The 25,604-nt window shown below is 42.7% G+C and overlaps 1 protein-coding gene across 4 annotated transcripts in view; it reads left to right on the top strand.

Moving 5' to 3' along the window:
* LOC145352844 (solute carrier family 12 member 7-like) overlaps positions 1-25,604 on the top strand; it is a 222,292-nt gene that overhangs the window by 119,784 nt on the left and 76,904 nt on the right. For all 4 annotated transcript variants that reach the window (XM_080203176.1, XM_080203178.1, XM_080203177.1 and 1 more), the window contains exon 2: positions 24,430-24,524. In XM_080203176.1, the coding sequence (XP_080059302.1) occupies positions 24,430-24,524 (95 nt within the window). The remainder of the gene's footprint in view (positions 1-24,429; positions 24,525-25,604) is intronic.

The following is a 25,604-nucleotide window of genomic DNA, read 5'->3' as shown; positions in this document are numbered from 1 at the left end:
CCTTAATTTTAATGTTAGGACTGTAATAGATGAACTGCCAAGTTAAGGGAGTGGATTGACGCATGGAAGTCTGACATTGTTGTCATCACAGAGACATGGTTGAGGGAAGGGCAAGATTGGCAACTTAACAGTTCAGGGTATTGGATCTGTAGGCAAGACAGAGGAAGGTGTAACAAGGGAGGTGGTGTTAACTATTATGGAATCAATTACTGCCATAAGGAGAGATGATATCTTGGAAGGATCTTCAAATGAGGTGAATTTAGAAATATAAAGGGGGCAGCCACATTAGTAGGAATGTATCATAGCCAAAGAGTCAGTGGGAAATAGAGGAGCAGATATATATAGACAATTTGCTGAGGTGTGTAAGAATAATAATTGGATAATTATACGAGGGGATTTCAATTTCCCCAACACATTTTGGGATAGTCATAGTGCGAAGAGTCCAAAGTGAGTGGATTTCTTGAGGTTCATTCAGGGGAGTTTTTTGTATCAATATGTTCAAGATCCTACATGGGATGGATCAGTGCTGGGGAATTAAAATGGAGAAGTGTTCAATGTGGCAGTGGGGGAGCATTTTAATGAAAGCGACCATAACTTGGCATGGTTCAAATTTGTTATGGACAAGGAGAAATATGGCTTTGTAAAAGATAGATTTGGAAGGCAGATTTTATTCAAGTAAGGCAGGTTCTAGCCAAAGTTACTGGGGACAGCTTCTAGTGGGAAAATGTTCAGCAGAGCAGTGGGGAGACATTCAAGAAGCAAATGGGGAGAGTATAGCTCCATCATGCCCCCTATAGGGGGAAATGTAGGAGCAATAAGCTCAGAGAACCCTGGATGTCTAGAACAATTCCGGCCTGGGTAAAGAAGAAAAGAAAGGCTTCTGGCGAGTCTGAAGGGAGCAATTCAGTTGTGGCACTAGAGGAATATGGAAACTGCAAAAGGGAACTTAAATCAATTAGGAGATTAAAAAGGGGGTATGAAAAAGACAAGATCTTAGGATTCTCCCTAATATCCTATACATGAAGAGGAGATGAACCAGGGAAAAAGAGGGGCCCATTAGAGACCCAAGGAGGCAATGTGTGTGTGAAGCTACAAGACATTGGAAAAGTGGTAGATGAATGCTTCTCATTAGTCTTCACTCAGGAGAAGGTGGGAATAGGCACAGAATTCAGGAAAAGGGACTGAGGACCGTGAGCAGTTTGACATGGGAAGTGAAAAGATATTGGAGGTCTTGACAGGCTAAAAATGGACAAATCCCCAGGCCCAAATGAATTGCATCCCAGGCTGTGGTGGGAGGCAAGGGACTCCACACACGAGGACGGCCTCAACCGGGATCTTGAGTTCATGTCACAGTATCTGTAACTCCCAAGATTTGCCTGGGCTTGCAAAATCTCACTAACTGTCCTGGCTAGAGAAAATACACATCTCTTTAACCTGTGCTTAACCCCCTCTCCACTCACATTGTCTGTACCTTTAAGACTTGATTACCTGTAAAGACTTGCGTTCCAACCATTATTTTGTAAATTGAGTTTGTGTCTTTATATGCCCTCTTTGTGAACAAAACTCCCACTTATCTGATGAAGGGGCAGTGTTCTGAAAGCTAGTGGCTTGTGCTACAAAATAAACCTGTTGGACTTTAAGCCGGTGTTGTGAGACTTCTTACTGTGTTTACCCCAGTCCAACGAGGGCATCTCCACATCATGAATTCTATTCTGCCACTTGACTCTTGCTGCCAGGACTCCAAATTAATTTAAGTTCATTGCTTTTCAGCATGACTTTTATGATGCCTTTCTAACTGATGGTGACCAGAATTGTGAGGCTTAACTAAGCTAATTGGAAGTTAAGGTGTAAGCCTGTATTGCCTTGGGGTTTAAAAGGTTGAGCGGGGATCTAATTAAAATGTATAAAGCGATAAAAGAATTCACAGGTTAGAAGCAGAGAAATGGTGGCACAGTGGTTAGCACAGCTGCCTTACAGCGCCAGGGACTGAGGTTGATTCCTGGCTTGGGTCACTGTCTGTGTGGAGTATACACATTCTCTCCATGTCTGCATGGGTTTCTTCCAGATGCTGCGGTTTCCTCCCACACTCCAAAGATGTGCAGGTTAGGTGGATTGGCCATGATAAAGTGTCAGGGGGACTAGCTAGGGTAAATGTATGTGTTTTTTAGGGATAGGCCTTGGGTGGGACTGTGGTTGTTGCAGGCTCGATAGGCTGATTGGCTGCCTCCTATAATTCTATGAAAATATCTTTCTCAGCAAGAGTCCAGAACAAGAGGGCACAAATTTAGCATTGGAGCTAATTCATTCATGAGTGAAATTGGGAACTGTTTATTCCTCTCTCAGTTGTGGAAATCTAGGGTTCTCTTTTTGCCCTCGATGTCTTCCCCGCCCCCCTTTTTTTAAAAACAAAAGGAAGTTTAAGTTACAGTTGGCAAGACTGAAGTTGATAGATTTTATTTTGTTTAGGTATTAAAGAAATATGGATCGGAAGTGGGAAATAAGGTATAGATCAGCTGTGATTTTAATTGAATGAATGGTGAACTGTCTCTAGGGAGCAAATGGCCTGCATCTGAGCTTTTACTTGTTCCTTGCACATCTTCAGACATGCAAAAGTTGAGCAGGTTGTTGATGAAACTAGTCAGAGTATTTACTTCCCCTCTCAAAATATACACTTCATAAAATTCTGCTGAAGTTCAAATTTGGAAGTTCAATATTTTCTTTCAACAGAAACATGGCAAGCCAATGCCTTACCATGCTTAAAATTACAAGCTGTGTTTGCAGTATATATTTTTTGTTAAAATCTCCTGATGCATAAGGCCGAGGGATTAGCCACCAGTTCTAGCCCCTCAGTGGAGGTAGGACCTGAAGAGTATAACCTTACCCCATGAGCCTTGTGTGGACAGCTGGAAGGACAAATGGTGACAAGCACACCAGAGCATCTTTCAGAATTGACGGTCTCAAAACACCAGTTGATGTTTGGTGTGTAAGAAAACGGTTGCCTCTCATAAAGTGCCTCAAAGCCAGCCAAATTACTAAACAGAATTCGTAGAATCCCTACAGTGCGGAAAGAGGCCATTCGGCCTGTCAAACCTGCACCAACCACAGTCGCACTCAGGCCCTATTCCCATGACCCTTGCTAATCCCCCTGACATTCAGGGTCAATTTAATATGGCCAACAAACCTGACCTGCAGATTTTGTGTGTGGGAGGAAACCCATGCAGACATGGGTAAAATGTGCAAACTCCGCACAGATTGTCATCCGAGACTGGAATTTAACCCGGGTTCCTGACACTTAGAGGCCACTGTGCCACCCCATAACCATATATTGGATCAGATGTTTTGATTTGAGGCTGTGTGACTAGTGTCACATAGTCCAGAAGCGGCATTCCTTTACCAATGAGCGAATGAGTGGGCAGCACAGTAGTTAGCACTGCTGTCTCACAGCACCAGGGAGTCGGTTCAGTTCCTCTGGTCACTGTATGTGTGGAGTTTGCACTTTCTCCCTGTCTCTACATGGATTTCCTCTAGGTATTCCAGTTTCTTCCCACGGTCCAAAGATGTGTGAATTAGATTGGCCACGTTAAATTGACCCTAGTGTCAAAGAACAAGAACAAAGAACAACCCAGCACGGGAAACAGGCCCTTCGGCCCAACGAGCCCGCGCCGCCGCATCACCCTACACCTATTCTACCCTGCATGTCTACGAATGGGACCCTACTCAGTCAGATTCAGGGAAGAAATAGTGTCAATTTGGTGGAAACCGATTAGCCTAAGAGCACATCTTTGGGGTGTGGGAGGAAACCGGAGCGCCCGGAGGAAACCCGGGCAGTCAGGGGCATTGCTGGGTGAAATGTGAGGTTATGGAAACAGGGTAGAATTGTGGTTGTTACAAACTCGATGGGCCAAATGGCCTCCTGTACTGCGGGGATTCTATCAGTTTTTTCTTGTACCACTGATAGTTACATGGTGACTTTTTTTTTTGCTGATGCTGGCTTTTTATTTGCATTTTTTTTTTGAATTGAAGGGCTTCAAACTAGTACTCTCTCTCTGTGCATTATTAATCTAGGGATTGTGGATTACTTGTTCAGTAATACAACCACCGCCCTACTGTTTTCCTTAATATTGGTACAGCTGGATAACTGATATACTGGGACTAACATAGAGTAAGCTCTGTCCTTTGTTTTTACTGGGCTAATGTGCCATTATTGCAGGACAGTACAGGATGCTTGCTTTAATATAGGCTGGCATTCAGCAAAGCTGTCAAGTGTGTGTAATGTTTGTCGTTACACAGGTAGACACACAATCTTTTTTTATAAACTCCTAAGTAACAAAGGTTCCATTTATTAAAATCCCAGCAATTATCTGCTTTCAATTCTGTTGTCTTGCTCATGGTTTCTATGTTCCCACCCTTTGCCAACTGATGTCATTGCAGCAATGCTTTGGGAATTGTACCTCGAACTTGTCCCACTTCCCAGCAATAGTCTGTGTGGAGTTTGCACATTCTCGCCATGTCTGCGTGGGTTTCCTCCAGGTGCTCTGGTTTCCTCCCACACTCCAAAGATGTGTGGGTTAGGTTTATTGGCCATGCTAAATTGACCCAATTGGCAGGGTAAATATGTGGGGTTATGGGAATAGGGCCCAGGTGGTTGGTGTAGACTCTCATGGGCCGAATGGCCTCCTGCACTGTAGGGAGTCTATGATAGAAAGGGAGGAACATTCGAAGAAATTAATTCGAGATTTTGAGCTTCAGAAGGATGTGTTATTGGCAAGGGCTCCACCAACTTCCAGAATTAGGTTGTATCTAAAGCACTTAACTGCTGCTTGTTTGCTGGTGTGAATCGTACAGCACTAATGCTGTCAACAGGAGTTTATCGACTTAGTGTCTGACGTTGGATCGATTTAAATCCAGCGTCTGCATATTGAAGATGGTGCTTGTGTCAGCAGTTAGCTACCTTCAAACCTAGGGAATTTAGGTTCTCAACCTAAAGTTTTCAAACCATGCCACAGTGGAAGAAACCCAAAAACATGTGAATTCATAAGGCATCTTTCCATGGCTTTCCTGCATCTCAGTGAAGGGTAGGGTTAAAATCCTTGAGAGCAGCTGGTACAGGATTCGTAAATAGAAGTTTACGCAGACAGTATTATTGTATATGTAGACATGGAATTCCACAGGAAGTATTGATGTGAACCCATCCCCAGCACACTCCCCGCCCTTATATATATTTGTGTGAAATGAGCTATGGGAGGAGACGAATGTGGGACATAAACATTGGCATGGACCCATTGAGTTAAATAGCTTTTTTCTGTACTGTTAACATTGTGTATTAAGTAGGTCATTATCGACAACTCCTCCTCTGAAGTGTATGAAAAATGGACCTTACTCCTAACACCAGAAAACTGAGATCCTCTTCCAACCAATACTCACAGCAAGGCGCATACTAGTCAATTAAGGTCCGTGGTGAAATGCAGGAAAATGAGAGCTATTTCCCGTACCTTGGGGACCTCGTAGGATCCCGTAGTGCAGAAGGTGTCATTTGGCCATCGAGTCTGCACTGATTACAATCCTACCCAGGCCTATTCCCATAGCCCCATGCGTTTACTCAAGCTCGTGCCCCTGACACCATGAAGCAATTTAGCACAGCCAATCAACCTAACCCACATATCCGTGGACTGTGGGAGGAAACTGGAGCCCCAGAGAAAACCCATACAGACATGGGGCAAATATGCTAACTTCATACAGACAGTGACTCAACCTGGGAATCAAACATGGGTCCCTGGCACTCAGGCAGCAGTGATAACCATTGTACCACCGCCTCTTGTCAAAGGTGGGCATAGATGACCAAATTTTTCTTGAGGTGCCCTCAGCAAATTAAGGGAAACAAACAGAAAATATCATCAGTTGTGCCTCTGCAAGATCTTCCAAATCCAGTAGCAAGGGAGGAGGTCCAACAATACTCTGCTCTCCCATGCCAACTTATTCAGTATAGAGGTGCTGATCGAAACCAGCTCTGCTGGGTGATGACATGTTGTTCATGTGCCTGTCACCAGACCCTTGAAGCAACTGTTCTTCTCTGAACTCTGTCACGATAGGAGACTTCCAGGAGAACAGTAGAAATGTTTTAGGGCTGTCCATAGAACATTCCTGAAGAGGACCAACATATCCACTGGCTAATGCAAGATCCTGGCTTGTGACTGGAGTAAATGGAGAAGGCTCAGTCTGGAAGGCACCAAACATGTTGAAGCTCGAGAGGTGAGGTCCAGGTGCACAAACTTCCAAACAACCCATCTACCCAACCCTTCAACCACACCCTGCACCACGGGACACAGTCTGTAGATCAATCTCCGAACCCATCAAACTGGAGTGGAAGTAAGTCATCCTCAATTCTGAAAGACTGCCTAAAGAAGAAAAATAATTTGGGTAGCTTCACCATAAGAAGGGAGAAACTGAAACGTGTCACATATTTCTGGAAAATAAGGTTAAATATTTAAAAGCTTTTGGGATGGTATTGGATCTTCCAGTAGTAGACTTCCACTCCGTGAAAGATGCTCAGTGATATGTCTGAAACCTTTTGGTCTTCCAGAACAAAAAGTTGTCCCCAACTGAGCGTTGTGACTGCATGTTCCAATGCCCAAGACTGTGTGCTGAGGGATGCACTTTGCTTGGGGCAGTAGTCAGAGACACAATGGGAACGGTCACTATTAAAGACCTTTCTGCCATAGTACACCAAGGGGCTGGAAATTGTATAGAACCCTCCAGATTGTATGACTTATATGAGAAGCATGATCTATGTAGAAAGCTGGAATATTATTGCACTTTGGGATGGCCTATTTGAAATGTTTGTAATCTTTCAGATATTTAATGAATAAAGTATATTTTTGCAAAAAAAAAGCAATGGCTAATTTGAAGTAATTCTTGCCATGTAGTGCCGAGCTCACTGAACCAGAGTTCAGTACCCCCCAGACACAACATCATGCTGACATAAACTCTTTGCAGTTTGATTATAGACTGATGTCACCAATGTTTTATCATGGTGTAGTCCATAATGATGATGATTTGGCTGAAGTGAGATTTGTGCAATTTGAGGGTGATCCCACAATACTGATGAGTTTTGGCCTTCAATGGACTTCGACCATTGCTTTGCTTGCAATTTTCCACGCTCCTAAGTGTTGCAGTTTAAATCCATCCTTCAGTTAGGTTTGACGGTGTGTGTTAATTGTGGAGCTTTTTATTTCTCTTGTTTTGTTTATTGGCAACCGTGTCAGCCTAAGCTTTCCTTTCAAACTAAGCCTCCCCAGGACGCACAGCATCTGTGACTAAGCAAATGGACAAACTCCCATGGGGTGTGATGTTCTCTTCAGCTTGTTGTTTTTGATATATTGTGCGCTGTAAACCCCACGTGTGTTCTACCTATTTCTACCTACCTACTTTAAAACATACGTACCTTTTTAAAAAAAAAATTCATCAGATATTGACATTGCTGTGGAGAACACCATTTGTTGTTCATCCCTGACTGTTTTTTGACAAGGTGTAGTGAATAGTCACCTTGAACCATGGCATCTGTGTGGCTGGATCCCCAAGTGCTGTTCTGTAGAGAGTTCCACAGTTTTAAGCCAGCAACAAAGCTGGAGTGGTGGTGATGGGGTCCAAGTCAGGATGCTGTGAGGGGAACTTGGTGATGGTATCTGTTGCCCTTGCTCCTGTAGGTGAGAGATGGTTGTGTTCCTTCTGCACTGGAGAAAAAGAACAGCTTTCCTTTGCACCGCACTTTTCACAAATTCAGGACATCCCCAAGCTCTTCAGAATCAATTGGGTGCATTTTGAGCTTTACTGTATTGTAGGAAAGTTGGCGGCCAGTTTGATGCATTGGAAAAATGTTGAAGCCCATTTGTTGCATTGTAGGAAAGTTGGCAGCCAGTTTGTGTGCAGTAAACTCCAGCAAACAGCGATGTGGTAACTGAGTAACCCACTGCTGTTGATTTGTGTGATTAAATTTTGAATTAGAGAAACATCCCTGCTCTTTGAATAATGCCATGCCAAGGTATTGTTCACATCTGCCTAAGAATTCAGATAGGTTTAAGGCCTCACCTGGAAGATGGCACTATTGACAGCATAGCACTCCCTCAATGCTGTACAGAAGTGCAAGCCTGGAGTTTCTGCTCAAATCTTAAAGTAGGGGGGAGTATGCTCTTGAGTACAGAGCATTTTGACTGTGAAGTGATTGCACTGTTCAATGAACCAAGGCTAACGCCAGAGGGAAGTTGCCTGGCTGCATATCTTTGCAAATGTGACCCAATCAATAACTTCAGGTTCAGGGAAAAGGCAGATGCCAGCCATTGTTCCAGTGCTCCTCTTTGTGATATTATGTCACTTGGATTTTTAATGTGAACTTCATCTATTTTGTGTGTGTGTGTGTCACATAATTTGAATGTGGAACTAAAAGTAATGTTGCTGGAATTTTTTTAAGCTGCTGCATTCAAGTATGCTTGTATAATTTTTTAATAAGTAAAGGTAAATGCACTAAGCAGATATAACCAGTTTCACCCACAAGTCCAATGAGTCAGCCACTACGGACTGAGTTTTTTCTGGAGGTCCTCTGATTCTTCACTTTATAGAATCCCTACAGTGCAGAAGGAGGCCATTTGGCCCATCGAGTCTACACCGACCACAATCCCACCTAGGTGGGATAACACCACGCATTGACCCTAGCTGGTCCTCCTGACAGTAAGGGGCAATTTAACATGGCCGATCCACCCAGCCTGCGCAGCTTTGGACTGAGAGAGGAAATCAGAGCATCCGGAGGACACCCACTCAGCCACAGAGGGGAGAACGTGCAAACTCCACACATTGACCTAAGTCGGGAATCGAACCCGGGTCCCTGGTGCTGTGAAGCAGCAGTGCTAACTACTGTGCTGACATGCCGCCACCTTTGCAAGCACCTGCCTTGCCCTTTCTGACCTGCAGAGTCTGATCAATTCGAGAGTTCATCGAAGCAGAAATTGCCAGCGGTTGAAAGTCCGCGATCAATGCCGTGTGTGGGATTGAGTGCACTCGCTCAGAGATTGACCTTTCTCCACTTCAGTGATGCGAGCTGGCAGTACAACTGTCTTTGTTGCGTTAAAAGTACTCAGTTGTCTTGATTTGCTTTCAATTGAAAACAGCTGACTTTTCAGAATTACCTTCAGCTCCCATTACGTTTGTGTTTTTTTTTTTGCTTCCTTAACGACGTAAGGTATTGTAGCTTTCCAAATAGCTGGAAATGTTCCTCTTTGCCATTTACAAACAGATGAGCTTATTTATATTGTTCCTTTCACATTCTTCAGGCATTCAAAAGGATCCTGAAACTAAGGAGTTGCCTTTTGAAAATTTTGTTTTTTTTAATTATTCATTCACGGGACACAGGCCTCACTGGCTGGCCAGCATTTATTGCCCATCCCTAGTTGCCCTTGTTCAGCGGGCAGTGGAGAGTCAACCATGTTGCTGTGACTCTGGAGTCGCATGTAGGCCAGAGCAGGTAAAGATGGCAGATTTCCTTCCCTAAAGGACATTAGTGAAACAGGTGGATTTTTCTGGCAATCGACAATGCTTTCGTAGTTGTCAGTACATTCTTAATTCCAGATTTTTTTTTGATTGAATTCAAATTCCACCATTTGCTGTGGCAGGATTCGAACCTAGGTCCCCAGAACATGAGTTGAGTTTCTGGATTAATATTCTAGCGATAATACCAGTCTGTCATTGTCTTCCCCCTGTCATCAGCCTTTAAATAAGGAGGGGGATATGCATAAATGGGGGTGATGGCATGCTGGTAGTGCTCTGGGGACATAGGATCAAATGCAATCATGGCACGAATTTAAAATCCATTAATAAATTTGGTATGGAAAACTAGTCTCAAACTGCTGATGGTGACCTTGGCAATTATTGAACCCATCTGGTTCACTTGTGTCCCTTTTGGGAAAGAAATCTGCTGTCTTTTCCTGGCCTGGCCTATCTAACAGAAATGTGGTCGATTCCGAATTGCTCTTTGAAATGGCCTAGCAAGTCACTCAGTTTCAGGGGCAACTGAGGATGGGCAATAAATGCTAGCCTTGCCAATGACATTCAGATCCCATGAAGGAATAGAAAAAGAGCAAGTGAAATGGTCAATTTGTGCACAGTGATGTGAGCTATTTCGGGGATGTTGGTTTAGGCACAATTGCCTTGACAAAAGTGCCTTGCTCCTCTTTTGGAGAGTGCTCTGACATAACTGTCATCCACCTAAAATCTCCATTTAAATCTCATCTGAAACTTAAAACCTTCTCTTTTGATTTAAGTTTTTGGTCACCTGGCTTAATATCTCCTTGTGTGACTTGGTGGCATATTTTGTTCTCCTATGAAGCACCTGGGGAGGTTTTATTACATTAAGGACAAGATGTGGTGGCGCAGTGGTTAGCACTGCTGCCTCTCAATGCCAGAGACCTGGGTTCGATTCCAACCTTGGAAGTTGTGTGGAGTTTGCACATTCTCCCCATGTTTGTGTGGGTTTCCTCCCGGTGCTCTGGTTTCCTCTTACAGTTCGAAGATGTGCAGGTTAGGTGGATTGGCTATGCTAAATTGCCCTTTAGTGTCCCAAGATGTGCAGTATAGCAGGCTAAATACGTGGTGCTATGGGAAAATGGCCTGGATAAGCTGCTCTGTCAGAGAATCAGCGCAGAATCAGTGGGCCGAATGGCCGCCTCCTACACTGTAAGGATTATATGATTGAACCCATTACCTCCTGGGTGGCACAGCGGTTAGCACTGATGCCTCACAGCACCAGGCATTCAAGCTCAATTCCAGCCTCGGGTCACTGTCTGTGTGGACATTCTCCCTGTATCTGCGCGGGTTTCCTCCAGTTTCCCGCCAGAGTCTAAAGGTGTGTGGGTTAGGTGCATTGGCCATGCTAAATTCACTCTTAGAGTCAGGAAGATTAGCAGGGTAAATATGTGGGGCTAGGGCTGGGTGGGATTGTTGTCAGTGTAGGCTTGATGGGCTGAATGGCTTTTTTTCTGCTCTGTAGGGGTTCTATGATTCTGAGTTGGGGAGGTGAGAGTGCTACCTTTATTCTGACCACCTCATTGGCTAGCCTTAAAATCCACTCTCACAGATAACTCTGGTAGCAGTGTCCCGTCCATGGAATGCATTGCAGCAACTTGCCAAGTCTGACTCAGTAGCACCTCCCCAAATCTATGTCCTCCAGCAGCTAGAAGAACAAGGGCAGCAGGTGCATTGGAACACTATCCCCTTCCTGTTGTCCTCCAACTTAAACAGCGTCCTGGTGTTGGACTGTTTCTTGTAAAAATTCCTGCTTTAACAGCATTGACTGCGGTGGTCAAACAAAAGCCTATTGCTTTATTTTCAAGTGCATGTTGCGGCCTTGTCAGCATTGTCCACAAACGAGAATTAGAAAATAAATACCACAGGCACTAACTGGGTCTTTTGGCTGCCTCATTCTTCCCTGCCTGTTGCCATGTCAGAAGTGGATGATGTGTTGAGTTACTTTATGTAGTCGAGTAAATTTATGTAGAAGCTTACCCATTGGACAGAACTACATGTGATTAAATGTCCTCAGAATTCACTGCTTGGTATAGCATGCCCAACAGTTTCCTCACCAAGAGCACGTTTATGATTCCGGTTGAACATCTCTGCTTGCTGCTGCTGGATTTGGTGTATTAGTTTGTAATTGGGGCCTGACCTTATTCCAGGTAAGTTAATCTTCTCCCTTGTACAGTATGGTCCCTTTGACCCACCGTTAGCTATTGTGCATTCAGCCATTAAACCCTTGCTCTAGAATTCCCTCTTTTTTTTTCTATGCCTCTACCACTCTCTCTCTTCAATTCTTCCACACGACATGGGCTGTGTTGGCTGTTATTTTCCACTCTTCCTAATTGCCCCTGACATGGTAATTGTGAACCACCAAGTTGAATTGCTACAGTCCATCTGGTGTAGGTACACCTACAGTTCTGTTAGGGAGGGAGTTCCAGGATTTTGACCCAGCGACAGTGGGGAACTGGTGATGGTTTGTCATCAGGATGGTATGTGGCTTGAAGGGGAACTAGCAAGTAATGGTGTTCCCATGCATCTGCTGTCCTTGTCCTTCTATAGATGATAGAAATTTGGAAGGTTTTGGTGGGGACAGGCTTGACTGTAAGCGTCATACCATCACGTCTGGGTGCCATATGTAAAAAGCACCCAACATCACTGACCCACCCATGGAGGAAGAAGATTGATTTCCCTTCTTCAGGAGGTCAATCTCCAGGAAAATTCTGAAGCTGGGGGGTAGACCAACTGTGGAAGATCCTGTTGGAAAAGATCACGCTAGCGGAAAGCAATTTATGGACCTCCAGCCAAATTCCACCCCCCCCCCCCCCCCCCCCCCCCCCCAACCACCTCTCTCCTCCCCTCAGTTGAACCTGCTGACAGGGCCAAGGGAGAATTCTGCCTACTATAATTTTTGTCGGATTTATTTTCCTGTGAAGCACCTTGGGACCTTTCACTGCATTAAAGATGCTACAGCAGTGCAAGCTGTTGAAGTAAGTCTCCTTCGCGGTTAGTTGCAATGTTTCCATCGAGGATTTAAGTAGTACCCGCAGGTCCCTGGGACTTTGTGGAGATTTTCAAAAACTCCATTGTTTGCAACATAAATGTCAAGTTTAGCTTTGCTGAGGCCAATATGCAGGCACACATGTCCTCATTTACAAATCGCAGCAAAGTGTTGGACACTTTCCTGTCTCTTGCTCCCAGGCCAAACCTGATGTTGCCTGGGAACTCAGTATTCGTGATGTGGAGATGCCGGCATTGGACTGGGGTAAGCACAGTAAGAAGTCTAGTAACGCCAGGTTAAAGTCCAACAGGTTTATTTGGTAGCACAAGCCACTCGCTTTCGGAGTGTTGCTCCTTCATCAGGTGAGTGGGAGTTCTATTCACAAACAGGGTATATAAAGACACAAACTCAATTTAGAAAATGATTGGAATGCAAGTCTTCAGGGGTAATCAAGTCTTAAAGGTACAGACAATGTGAGTGGAGAGAGGGTTAAGCACAGGTTAGAGATGTGTATTGAACTGTCCTGGCTGGAGACAATTCACGTCTCTTTAACCTGTGCTTAATCCTCTCTCCTCTCACATTGTCTGTACCTTTAAGACTTGATTACCTGTAAAGACTTGCATTCCAACCATTATTTTGTAAATTGAGTTTGTGTCTTTACATGCCCTCTATGAACAGAACTCCCACTCACCTGATGAAGGAGCAGTGCTCTGAAAGCTAGTGGCTTGTGCTACCAAATAAACCTGTTGGACTTTAACCTGGTGTTGTAAGACTTCTTACTGAACTCGGCATTGCTCAGAGACCAGTATCTGCAATAAATGAAGGGTGAATGCATTCCGTTCTTGCTTATCTGTCCATGAAATCTTGCTCCTCCTCTTGGAATTGTCATGAGGCTTTTAACAGTGCGTTTAATAGGAAAGTGATGTGACTCGAGAGTCTGATGTCATGCTGTTCAATAAGCTTAGCAGCATCATTCCCATCATTAGCACAGTGAGATCAATATGTAGATTGTTTAATGCGGAAGCATTTTCATTTATTGCTGAAAAAGCAACTTTTTTATTTTTATTTGTTCTTTATGGGTGAAGTGACATTGCCCTCTTTTGCGTGGTTTTGCAAGAATAATTTGCATGAAATTGGTCAAAGCAGTGCAAAGAGAATTGTTCACTTCTAAGCACAGATCTGTCAAGCTTAAATTGAATTGGTAATGTTAGTTTAAAAGCATTGTGCTTGAAGATGGCCCTGCTGCTGGACATGCCCCCAATCCAAGTCATGAATTATCCCAAACGGCTATATTCAAAGAGCTTCTTCAAATTAAACAAAACCAAAAAATTCTGGAAAATCTCTGCAGGCAAACAATATCTGTGGAAAGTGAATCAAGCCAGTATTTTGAGTCTGGATGACCCTTCATCAGAGTTCAGATGAAGGGTCACCTTGACTCAAAACATTGATTCTATTCTCTCTCTCTCCACAGATGCTGTCAGACCTGAGACTTTCCAGCCTTTTCTGGTTGTGTTTCAGATTCCAGCATCCACAGTACTTTACCACCTTCAAATTTAAACATGTTTTATGCATGAGGCATTGATGGGCACATTTCCCAAGACTTTATTGGTAAACGGGAGATGGAAGGTTGCGGGGGGGATGGGGAAATCAGGATATTGAATTTGATCAGCCATGATCATAATCGATTAGAACAGGACTATGTGAAACCATTATTAATTTACTGAGAAACTGGCTACATTGTGCACCAATGAAATTAGTAAATGGTTCGATATTTCCAATATCCTTTCCAGTAATCTTAAAATCAGGTTACTGGTGGAGGACAAGACACTCTTACAGCCAAAAGTAAGTTTATCACCAAAAGTAACAAGCGCAAAGCACCAATTTTTTTAATGCAAGGAACAAAAGCAGTTATTTTCTTCTTCCGTGCCAGGCTGGCTTCTGAAAGATTTTAAGTTTTTGATTCTGCAAGTGAGTTAGGACAGAAATGTGAACTTCAACTCAACTTTGTAAAACCAGTGCAATTTTGATGGGCATTTATGCACAAAATTGCCAATAACACTCAAACTGTGCCCAACTTCATATCCCATAATTTCCACTTGTTTTGTCTCTGCCCAAGTAAGTGTCACAGTGTTGTACTTTTTTCCCCGATCCAATTTACTGGTTGTTATTATGAATGATGAGCCATTACATTCAACAATGACACACACAACCATTTTAATATAAATGCAACTGGTAGAGCCAAAAGATGAGAATTTTGAGAGTGTGTTCTGGTATTATCCTTGCACAATCAGGAAAGACTGAATTAGTTGGAGCTCATAAAGAGACGAGCAATAATGTGTTTTATCTCTTAAAGGTTATGAAGGAATTCAATAGGGTAGACTGATTCTATTTATGGACAGTTCAAAACAGATAGCCAGTAATAAGTTCAATAAGGAATGACGTGGAGATCCTGGCATTGGACTGGGGTGAGCACAGTAAGAAGTCTCTCAACAACAGGTTAAAGTCCAACTGAAGTAGATAACCAACAAAGAAAGTTCACTTCCACATGGTTGCAAACTTCATGTTCCCACCTCGTTGGATAAATAGCATTGATTTGAGGGTCAGCAAGATAGGTATGCAAAAAAACAGACATAGGAGGTTATCCCAATTGATGAGAAATGGTGGTAGGAGGCTTATGTAAAGCATAAACCTGTTGTGCGGAATGGCCTGGTTCTGTACTATAAATTCAGTGATGTGATTAATGCCCGATTTAATAAGTCATTGTACTCGAGTTCTGTGAAACTGGGAAATTTGAAGTTTAGCAGTTGGTGGGTTGTGCCTTTGAAACTATGATGCTTTGCAACAATTGGATGTTTACCAGTCTTCGCCATACAGAGAAGCCTTCTGATCTTGGATGAAAGTTGCCACCGAGATACTGAGTCCTCGTAGGTAAGGGGGGTAACTCTAAGAGTCATCTGCTGTATCCCATTCTTGTAGAACCTTGGGAGATGACTCCTGTCGTCAGATCACTGCTGATACTTCATTTCAATGTTGGAATATAAAAGTGAGGAAATAATGCTTCAATTGCATAGCACCTTTGGTTAGATCCCATCTGGAGGAAAGTGTTGAATTTTGGTTTACTCAGGAAGGATATATTGGCCTTTTGAAGGGTTATGGTATGAATCTGTTGAAATGACACTGGATCTTAAAAGGGTTAAAGAGAAGAGTTTATTTATATTTCCTTGAGTTAAGATGCAGGGTTGATCTGTATTCGAGGCGTTGAAAAGTATTTTGGGATTTGATTAGATTTCAGAGACACTGTTTCATCTGGTGGAGAAATCAAGAACAAGAGACATTATCTTAAAATTGGAGCTTGAACATTCAGGAGGGAAGCATTTCTTTGTGCAAAAGCTGATGGAACTAGATGCCAGTTCAATTGGCGCTTCCAATAAAAATGGGATTTTGTTAGCTACTGGTATCACAAGACATTGAACCACAAGGCAGGTACATGGAAGTTGAGCTTTTAGGAAAAAGTGACCAGTTGACTTTTTTAAAAGTTATTTTATGGGATGTGGGCGTCCCTGGCAAGACCAGCATTTGACAGAGCGTTTCAGAGGGCAGTTGAAGGTCAAACACATTGCTGTGGACCTGGAGTCACAGTAAGCCAGACGGGACAAAGAACAAGGAAAATTACAGCACAGGAACAGGCCCTTCGGCCCTCCAAGCCTACACTGACCATGCTACTTGAGTGAAGTAAAACCCCCTGCCCTTCTGGGGCCCATATCCCTTCATTCCTATCCTATTCATGTATTTGTCAAGGTGCCCCTTAAATGTCACTATCATATCTGCTTTCACTACCAGCAGTGAGTTATAGGCACCCACTATGTGTGTATATAAAAAAAAAAATTTGCCTTATGCACCTCCTTTAAACCTTGCCCCTTGCACTTTAAACCTATGCCCCCTAGTAATTGACTCTTACACCCTAGGAAAAAGCTTCTGTCTATCCACTCTGTCCATACCCCTTACAATCTTGTAGATTTCTATCGGGTCCCTCCTCAACCTCCATGGTTCCAGGGAGAACAAACCAAGTTTCTCCAACCTCTCCTCATAGCTAACACCCTCCACATCAGGCAACATCCTGGTAAATCTTTTCTGTACTTGCTCCAAAGCCTCCATATCCTTCTGGTAGTGTGGTGACCAGAGGAGTAAGGGCAGCAGATTTGCTTCACTAAAGAAAGGAATCAGATGGATTTTGTGCTGATGGTTTCACGGTCACCATTACTGAGACTAGCTTCTAATTGCAGACTTTAATAATTGAATTTAAATTCCACCACTTGCAGCAGCGGGATTTGAACCGATGTCCTGAGCGTTAGTCTGGGCCTGTGAATACTGGTCCAGTGACATTACCATTTATGCCAACAACAGCCCCCCACCCCAGTCCTTAGAAGCAATCTGTGTTCTGAGTCTTTCACTCCAAACATAATAGCAAAATATAGTAGATCCTGCCTTAAGAAAATAATATTGTTAACAGTAATCAGTGCGCAGGAGTGGCCCTTTTTTGAACAGGTTTTCCCCCCACCTCAAAGATGTGGATTAAATTAAGAAATAGAGACATTTCTGAGGCTGTTGTGCAAAATGGGCAGCAACAAGTTGATTGATTTTAATCTGTTTAATTTTCTTTTCCAATTGAAGTCAGCTATTAGTTTGCTGTTTTTCATATGATTCAAGACCAGTGTATATCCCTAATGGGACAGATTAGCAAACAAGTTAAAATGAAATAAAAACAGAAAATATTGGAAGACCTTGTGTTAGGCGGCACAAGTGCAGAGATTCTCCAACCTTGCTTGCAGCCAGGACTGTCCCGTCTGCTGCAGTGAACGGAGATTTGGCTAAGCGCCACATTGTCCGTCTTCGCTGTCAGCAGTGGTGGGGTGTGAATGGCCGGAGAATCCCGACCCGTATTTCAGGTATTTGACGATTCACCAGGTCATCGACATGAGATTTGATGAGTGCTGGCTGAAATTCTCTGCTTTTGTTTCCAACATCCACAGTATTTTTCTGAAGTTAAATTAATGCTTGTTTAAGTTTATTTATTAGTGTCACAAGCAGGCTTACGTTAACACTGCAATGAAGTTACTGTGAAAATCCCCAAGTTGCCACACTCCTGTGCCTGTTTGGGTCAGTACGTTTAACCAGCATGTCTTTTGGACTATGGGAAGAAACCAAAGCACCCGGACGAAACCCACGCAGACACAGGGAGAACGTGTAAACTCCGCATAGACAGTGACCAAGCAGGGAATTGAACCCGGGGCTGAGGCAGCAGTGCTAATCATTGTGCTGCCATTTTGAAGAGACTACATTAGGTAAAAAGTGGCGACAGGTATACATTGAGTCACTGCAGAGCCTGCATTTTCACCCCGTGTCTGCATGGGTTTCCTCCGGGTGCTCCAGTTTCCTCCCACAGTCTGAAAGATGTGCTGGTTAGGTGTATCGGTTGTGCTAAATACTCCCTCAGTGTACCTGAACAGGTGCTGGAGTGTGGCGACTGGGGGATTTTCACAGTGACTTCATTGTAGTGTTAATGTAAGCCTACTTGTGACACTAATAAATAAACCATTTGCGCACTGAATTGCGTAGAGTAGCATTTTGGAAGGTACTTCCTAATTGGACCCCATTTTAACACGTTAAAAATTATTGCAAACCCTGGTGCCAACAATAAAGCAGCAGTAAATCTGCAAGACAACATTGAGTATATAATGATTATGAAGTTTGCATATTATAGACCAACATATAATGTACCATATAAGTATGACTTTGTGTTTTTAAAGTACTTGATTTATCTGAGCCACTTCTGCCCACAAAACGTTGGCCAGGAACACCCCTGAAGATTTGAACCCAGCAGCGTTGCTTATCTTAGGCTGTTATGGAAAGGAGCAAATTTCATTCTTTAGTTTTGTTGCTTGCATTGGAGTGTTGTTTTTCTTTAACATACTGATAGCGCTGCTAAGGTAAGGTCTGTGCCTAACTCTACATGTATAGGGCCATAACAAATAGCACTGATGAATTTAAGGGGAAGTTAGACGAATGCATGAGGGAGAAAAGGAGTGAGGAAAAGGATATGCTTTTCAGTTTAGATGAAAGTGCCTTGGGGGGGGAAGCTTGTATGGAACGTGAACATTGCCTGAAACCAAATGGCCAGTGTCTGTTCAGTAATTTGTGGTATTCTGTGTATGTATTCAAAAAAAAAGTAGTGAGCACATTTAAGCCACCGGAAAATGACTGTCTGAATATTTCTAGGGAAGAACAAGAAGTGACCAAAGGAAAAAAGGAATGGCGAAACTTAATTGCTTCCAAATGGTACATCATCCATACTATGAGTCATAGAATCCCTACAGTACAGAAAGAGGCCATTTGGCCCATCAAATTTACACCGATCGCCATTCCTCTCAGGCCCTATCCCCATAACCCCATGTATTTAACCTGCTAACTCCCTGACATGAAGGATAAATTTAGCATAGCCAGTCAACCTAACCCAAACGTTTTTGGACTGTGGGAGGAAACTGGAGAACCTGCTGGAAACCCATGCAGGCACGGGGTGAATGTGCAAACTTCACACACACAGTCATCCAAAGCTGGGAATAGAACCTGGGTGCCTGGTGCTGTGAGGCAGCAGTGCTAACCACTGTGTCACCATGCTGCCCCTGAATCATAGAATCCTTACAGTGCAGAAGGAGGCCAATCAGCCCATCGAATCTGTACCGACCACAATTCCACCTAGGCCCCATTCTTGCAGTCCCACTAATCCCCCGAGTGCTATTTAATATGGCCAATCAACTTAACCTGCACAGTTTTGGACTGTGGGAGAAATGTGTATAATGAATGTACAATGTGGCATACATCGGTCCTTCATTGGCACTGACTAGGTTTCTAAGAATTTCCTGCTATTTCTCATTGTGGGAGCACATGGACTGGTTCAAAGATAGAAACCACCACCTATGCGAGGTGGCTAGGGAAGGACAATAAGTCTTGGGTTTAGCAGTGTCACTGAAATTCTGAGAATCAATAACAAAAGCATTGGGTGTGGGCTGAAGAAGGGAGAGGATGATCGCTAGGTGAAAGGAAGTGGACCATCCAGAACGGCACATAGAAGAAAACATTCATTGTCTAATTACAATAACTGCACCAGGGGAAAGTGAAATAGTAAACCCCTTCCATTGTCCTGAGGCAGCTTTTGAACACTTCAACAAGTTGCAATGTTTAAAAAACATCTGGGTTGGTTTTCTTTAGTTAAAATGCTAATGTTTGAAATGTGCCGTAATATTACAATATTAATTTGTCAGATTATTTTGCAACACCAATCCCAAGAGCTCAAAATCAGCCTTATAAGAACCCTGAGAAATGTTTTTACCCAAAGAGTGGTGTGAGTGTGAAAATTGCTGAAGTAATCAACGCAACAAGCATTGGTGCAATGAAGGAGAAGCTAGATCAATACAGGAGGAATAAAGGAACAGGTGAAGTATGGTGGGTTTAGGCTCATGTGGATCCTAAACACTAGGAAGCCAATTGGGTTTCAATGACTATTGCTGTATTGGAAAATTGTATGTATGTAATTTAGGTATTAAACTGTTTACTTTTGAATGCTCTGCTTTTATTTCCAAACCCACTTTCACGCTCCTGCTCTTGTTCATATTTTCCTTACAAATTTTTGATCCTTTATCTTTGGTTTGATTTATTATTGCAATGTGTACTGGGATACAGTGAGAAGTATTGTTCCATGAAACAAAACTTACCATTCATAGGGTACATAGAGGAGAAGGAAAAGAGAGGGTGCGGAATATAGGGGAGTGGAAAGGAGAGGGTGCAGAATGTAGTGTTACAGTCATAAGGTGTAGAGAAAGTTCAACTTAATATATGGTAAGTCCATTCAAAGTCTGATAGCAGCAGGGAAGAAGCTGTTCTTGAGTTGTTTGGTATGTGGTCTCAGGTCTTTTTCCTGATGGAAGAAGGTGGAAGAGAGTATTTCTGGGATGTCCCTGATTATGCTGGCTGCTTTACTGAGACAGTGGGAAATATAAGCAGAGTCAGTAGATGGGAGGCTGGGTTGCATGATGAACTGGACTACATTCACGACCCTTTGTAGTTTCTTGCAGCTTAATATTTGATCGTGGGATGTGAGCAGCACCGCTGAGTAGCCTTATGACTGAATTGCTACAAAGGTACTCCCAGGATGGTGTCAGGATTTCAAAATATTGATGCAGTTGTGATGAAAGATTGGCAATTATGTATCCAAGTCATAATTCTGTGCAAGTTGGACAGGAATAGTGGTCTTCCCCAGTGTTGCCCTTAGTACAAATTATTCCAAGTATCAACCATAGTGTGCTCGCCTCGTGAATCACGAGAGATGGATACAAACCCCACTCCAGAGTGGTTATACATTCTAGGCTGGCACACTAATGAGGTGCAATGATTTGACTTTGTAGCTTCAAATTCCATTTTGTTTATGATTTTTGTCTTCCTCTGAACAATAGTGTTTGGAATGTGATAGCAATTTAATGTTAGTTTTGTACTGAGCTTGTGGCTATTAGAAGTTAGCTCAAGATTCCCCAGAGTTCATCGAATCCCTACAGTGCAGAAAGAGGCCATTTGGCCCATTGAGCCTGCACTGACGACAATCCCACACAGACCCTATCCACTTAACCGCACGCACTGACCCTGCTAATCCCGCTGACACTAAGGGGCATTTACCATGGCCAATCCTGCACATCTTTGTAGTGTGGAAGGAAACCGGAGCACTTGGTGGAATCCCACGCAGACATGGGGAGGATGTGCAAATTCCACACACACTGATCTGTGGCCGGAATTGACCCTGGGTCCCTGGAGCTGTGCCACTGTGCTGCCCGAAGACATGCTTGCATAAAACTTGCTGAAAGTTGGTCTGTATTCTAACTAATAGCCTTGAGGTAAAATTATAAAGTGCTACCATAACATCAAACTGAATTTCTTTCACTGCAGATGGAGGTTTTTTTTTATTTATAGCTAGCTCCATTTTCAATGTATTATTGCTTTGGGGTTGTTTCTTGACAGTGACAATTATAGCTTTGAGATGCTTATGTAACCACTGTTTCGTATTGTTTTGGAAACAAAAGTGTTGACCACTGCTTTGTCCAATGATCTCACTTCCCCACAACGGAAGGGAAGAAGGTTACCGTCGCGATGTGTCACAGGATGAGAGAAGTCAGTAAAATGATAGGTGTTCAGAAGCCAAATTGAGTAATTTACAAGACTGATCAGTAAGGGTTTGAAATGACCTCAGCAAGGCCCTTGACCTGTTGGAATATGAGCTCCCTGATTGGGCAGGCAATCAGGGAGTCTTACCTGAGTGGCAGAGTGGTTAGCACTGTCGCCTCGCAGCGCCAGGGACTTGGGTTCAATTCTGGCCTTGGGTAACTGTCTGCGTCAAGTTTGCACATTGTCTCCGTGTCTGTGGGGATTACTCCCGATGCTCTGGTGTCCTCCCACATTGCAAAGATGTGCAGGTTAGGTAGATTTGTTGTGCTGAATTGCCCCTTAGTGTCAGGGGGATCAGCAGGTTAATGGGATTACAGGGATAGGACCTGGGTGGGATTGTTGTCGGCGCAGGCTCGATGGGCTGAATGGCTGCCTTCTACACTACAGGGATTCTATGTATTTTGTATATAAATGTTACGTGTGTGTGTGTGTGTGTTAGGACTACTGACACTCCGGATTCTGACTTTGTACCTGAAACACTCTTAGGAGTGCAATTGAGTTTATAAATAAAGGGAATCTGGTGAAGGACACCAGTCTCTGAGGAGTTATTTCAGGATTGAAGGCAGAAACTTTGTCCTGAGCTAAATTTATCTGTAGCAATCTGCAATGCTGTAATTAAAATATTTAAGTAAGTTTTTTTGTTTTTTCGGTTAAAGAGCTTGCGTTTAACTAATGGTTTTGCAGATCACAAAATAGTTCTTTGCCAATTAATTGCTTTTGAAGTGTTGGCACTTGATGGCAAATGTGGTAGCTATTTTGTACACAATTAGGCCTCAAACAGCAGTGAATGTAAGAACATGCATTGACATAATTTCATAAGCTTGGGACATTTCGAAGCACTTCCCTCACTACAAAGTGCCGTTAAAGTGTAGTCATTTAGGATGCAGTGAAATACAACAGCTAATTTGCACACAGCAAGATTAGGGTTGCCAACCCTCCAGGACTGACCTGGGGTCTCCAGGAATTGAGAATCAATCTCCAGGACACTGCTGAGTGCCACAGTGGAGAAACAAAATCATATGGGCATTAAAAAAAATATAGTTTTCTTTGTCATTTTATTGGAATATTTATCTTTACCAGCTATACAAATATTGGAAAGTGGAGGCGTGGAGTGTGCGGGAAGGCAGTTAGCTTGACAGTTAAGCGTCATCTAATTGGGCAATTAATTTTTTTTGTATTTTCAAATTGATGTAGGCAGGTAGTATATCACAAGGGTGGATGTGTTGGCCAACTAATGATTTGAGTGGGAGAGGCAATTCATGTGGTGAAACCTCCAGGGATACATTTGATCAGTTAGCAACCCCGAGCAAGATCCAAAATAATGATGTAAGATAAAGGACCAACTAAGCTGTTAATGAATAGATGTTGACCAGGATAGGACCTCTACTCCTCTTTAAATAGTGCTATAGTATGTAATACATGAGCAGAGAGAGGGGATTTCCATTTAATATCTCATTTATATGAGTTGACACCTCCAGTGGAGCACTGAGGAAGGGTTCGCCAAGATGATGTGCTCTTGTTCTGCAGTGGAACTTGAGTCCACAGTAATCTGACTCTTGAAGATGAGCTGTTTTGTTTTAATATTCCCAAACCCTTGTGTTCAAACCGGGTGGATTGGAAGACTACCAGACACTCATTTTTGAATGAATGGTTGAGAATTTATTTGATGTGTAGACAAGATGTCTAATTTTTAAATTAAACCTCCATGTTTTAACTACTATATTAAGGAATATGCAACTGCTAATTAAGGATTTCTAAGCACAACTATTAACAAAAAATAACATTCAGCGTAACTCTAACCACAGATCTAGCCCAATCATGGTTGTAAAAGTGGAACTGAGCCACGACAGATCAGCCATGATCTTATTGAATGGCGGGGCAGGCTCGAAGGGCCAGATGGCCTACTCCTGCTCCTATTTCTTATGTTCTTATGTTCTTTCCCAATGGGAATGGGCGGAAGGAAGTAACCATAGTGAATTTAAGTAATCCTTCTCCAGCAATATTTGGGTATTGAGAAAAGCAAGTGACCATGCAAGGGAATGAATGAGCTGTGGAACCTGATTATATATTAACACTGGATAAATGTGTGTGTGTGTGTGTGTGTGTGCTGATGATAACAGATTTGCTGTCCCACTCCAGCTCAATATCAGGTTAAATAAAGCTGCCATCTTATAGGAAGGTCTTGGATGAAGCCTAACCAAACATTACACAACTTACAGTTAAGTCATGACATGTTTAATAGGCTATAGTAATGTGCTGAGAATGATGTGCGTGGGCATTTCAATCAACCTCAACTCCTCTGTGACCACTGTGAATTGCTTAATATGCATTTTGGAAGGTAATGGTAAAAGTGGAATTGTATTAAAAGAGCTGTACGTTCCTAAGGCAATTTGTTGTGAAAAATCACTTGTCATAAATTGTATGCAGCCTGTCAAATATAAGTTACCAGTTAAGGAAAAATTTCAATTTACTGCACAATAATTAGCAGTTCATAACAATGATACGCTAGTTCTATTCATCAGCTGAAGTGATGCACCATTAACTGGTGAACAATGTTAAACTCTTAATTGCCTCAAACTCTGATGTATTTATTTTATTTGAACCAGGAGATGGCATTCCCAAAGAAAGCAGTCCTTTCATCAACAGTACAGACATTGACAAAGGAATCCTGTATGAAGGGAAGAACCTGGCACTTTTTGAGGTAAATGTATATTTTTATTGCTCAGTGCATTTGACGTAAATAATAATTTGTATTTATAAAGGACCTTTAATGCCATAAAATTCCTAAAGCATCACAATCACAGACAAACGGGTGAAATCAAGGCACGTACTAAAAGCTTAGTCAAATATTTAAGGAGTAATGTTAAAGCAAGAGAGAGATGGGGAAGTGAAGGGAACTAATTCAAGATCTTGGGATCTATAGAGAGCAGTAGGGATGGCCATTAATTGGGGAGGGGCGTGTCATGAAAATCAGTGATGATTGTTTCAAATTCACAATTGCCATGTTAGCATTTGAATTCATTCCAGTAGCAATAACTCACTATCCCACCATACCTGGATTATGATCAATATCTCAAGATTGAGGAGGAATATTTACTCTGTCCAGGTGCCCTGGTGCATACAGATCTTTGCTTCACAAGCTTGTGCTTTGAAACTAAATGGATTTTCTTCATCTGCCTGAGCACTGCATTTAAGAACTTAATGTAGAGCAAATTGCAGACTACCTGGGAGGCAATGGCCTAGTGATATTATCACTAAACTATTAATCCAGGCTAATGTTCTGGGGGCCCGGCTTCAAATCCCACCATGGCAGGCTGTGGAATTTGAATTTAATATCTAGAATTAAGAATTTACTGATGACCATGAAACCATTGTCGATTGTTGGAAAAACTCATCTGGTTCACTCATGTCCTGTAGGGAAGGAAATCTGCCACCCTTACCTTATCTGGCCTACAGCTTGATATAGCCAAGTTCCGCACACATGAGGATGGCCTCAACTGGGATCTTGATTTATGTCATACTATCTGTAACCCCCCATGACTTGCCTGAACTTGCAAAATCTCACTAACTGTCCTAGCTGGAGACAATACACATCTCTTTTTAACCCAGGTCCCCAGAACATTAGCTGAGTTTCTGGATTAATAGTCGAGCAATAATACCACTAGGCCATTGCCTCCCCTACAATTGATGTAAAATATGTAATAATCCCTTAAAGATTATACATTGCATGTGCATGATATCTTTGCTGATTGGGTAGTACACAATTTGTGTTTAGTGCCAT

This window comes from Carcharhinus amblyrhynchos, chromosome 2 (assembly GCF_965287045.1).
Source record: "Carcharhinus amblyrhynchos chromosome 2, sCarAmb.v2.hapA, whole genome shotgun sequence".
Lineage (NCBI taxonomy): Eukaryota > Metazoa > Chordata > Chondrichthyes > Carcharhiniformes > Carcharhinidae > Carcharhinus > Carcharhinus amblyrhynchos.
Note: the sequence above shows the minus strand (reverse complement) of the source record. Positions and strands in the feature narration are given on the sequence as shown.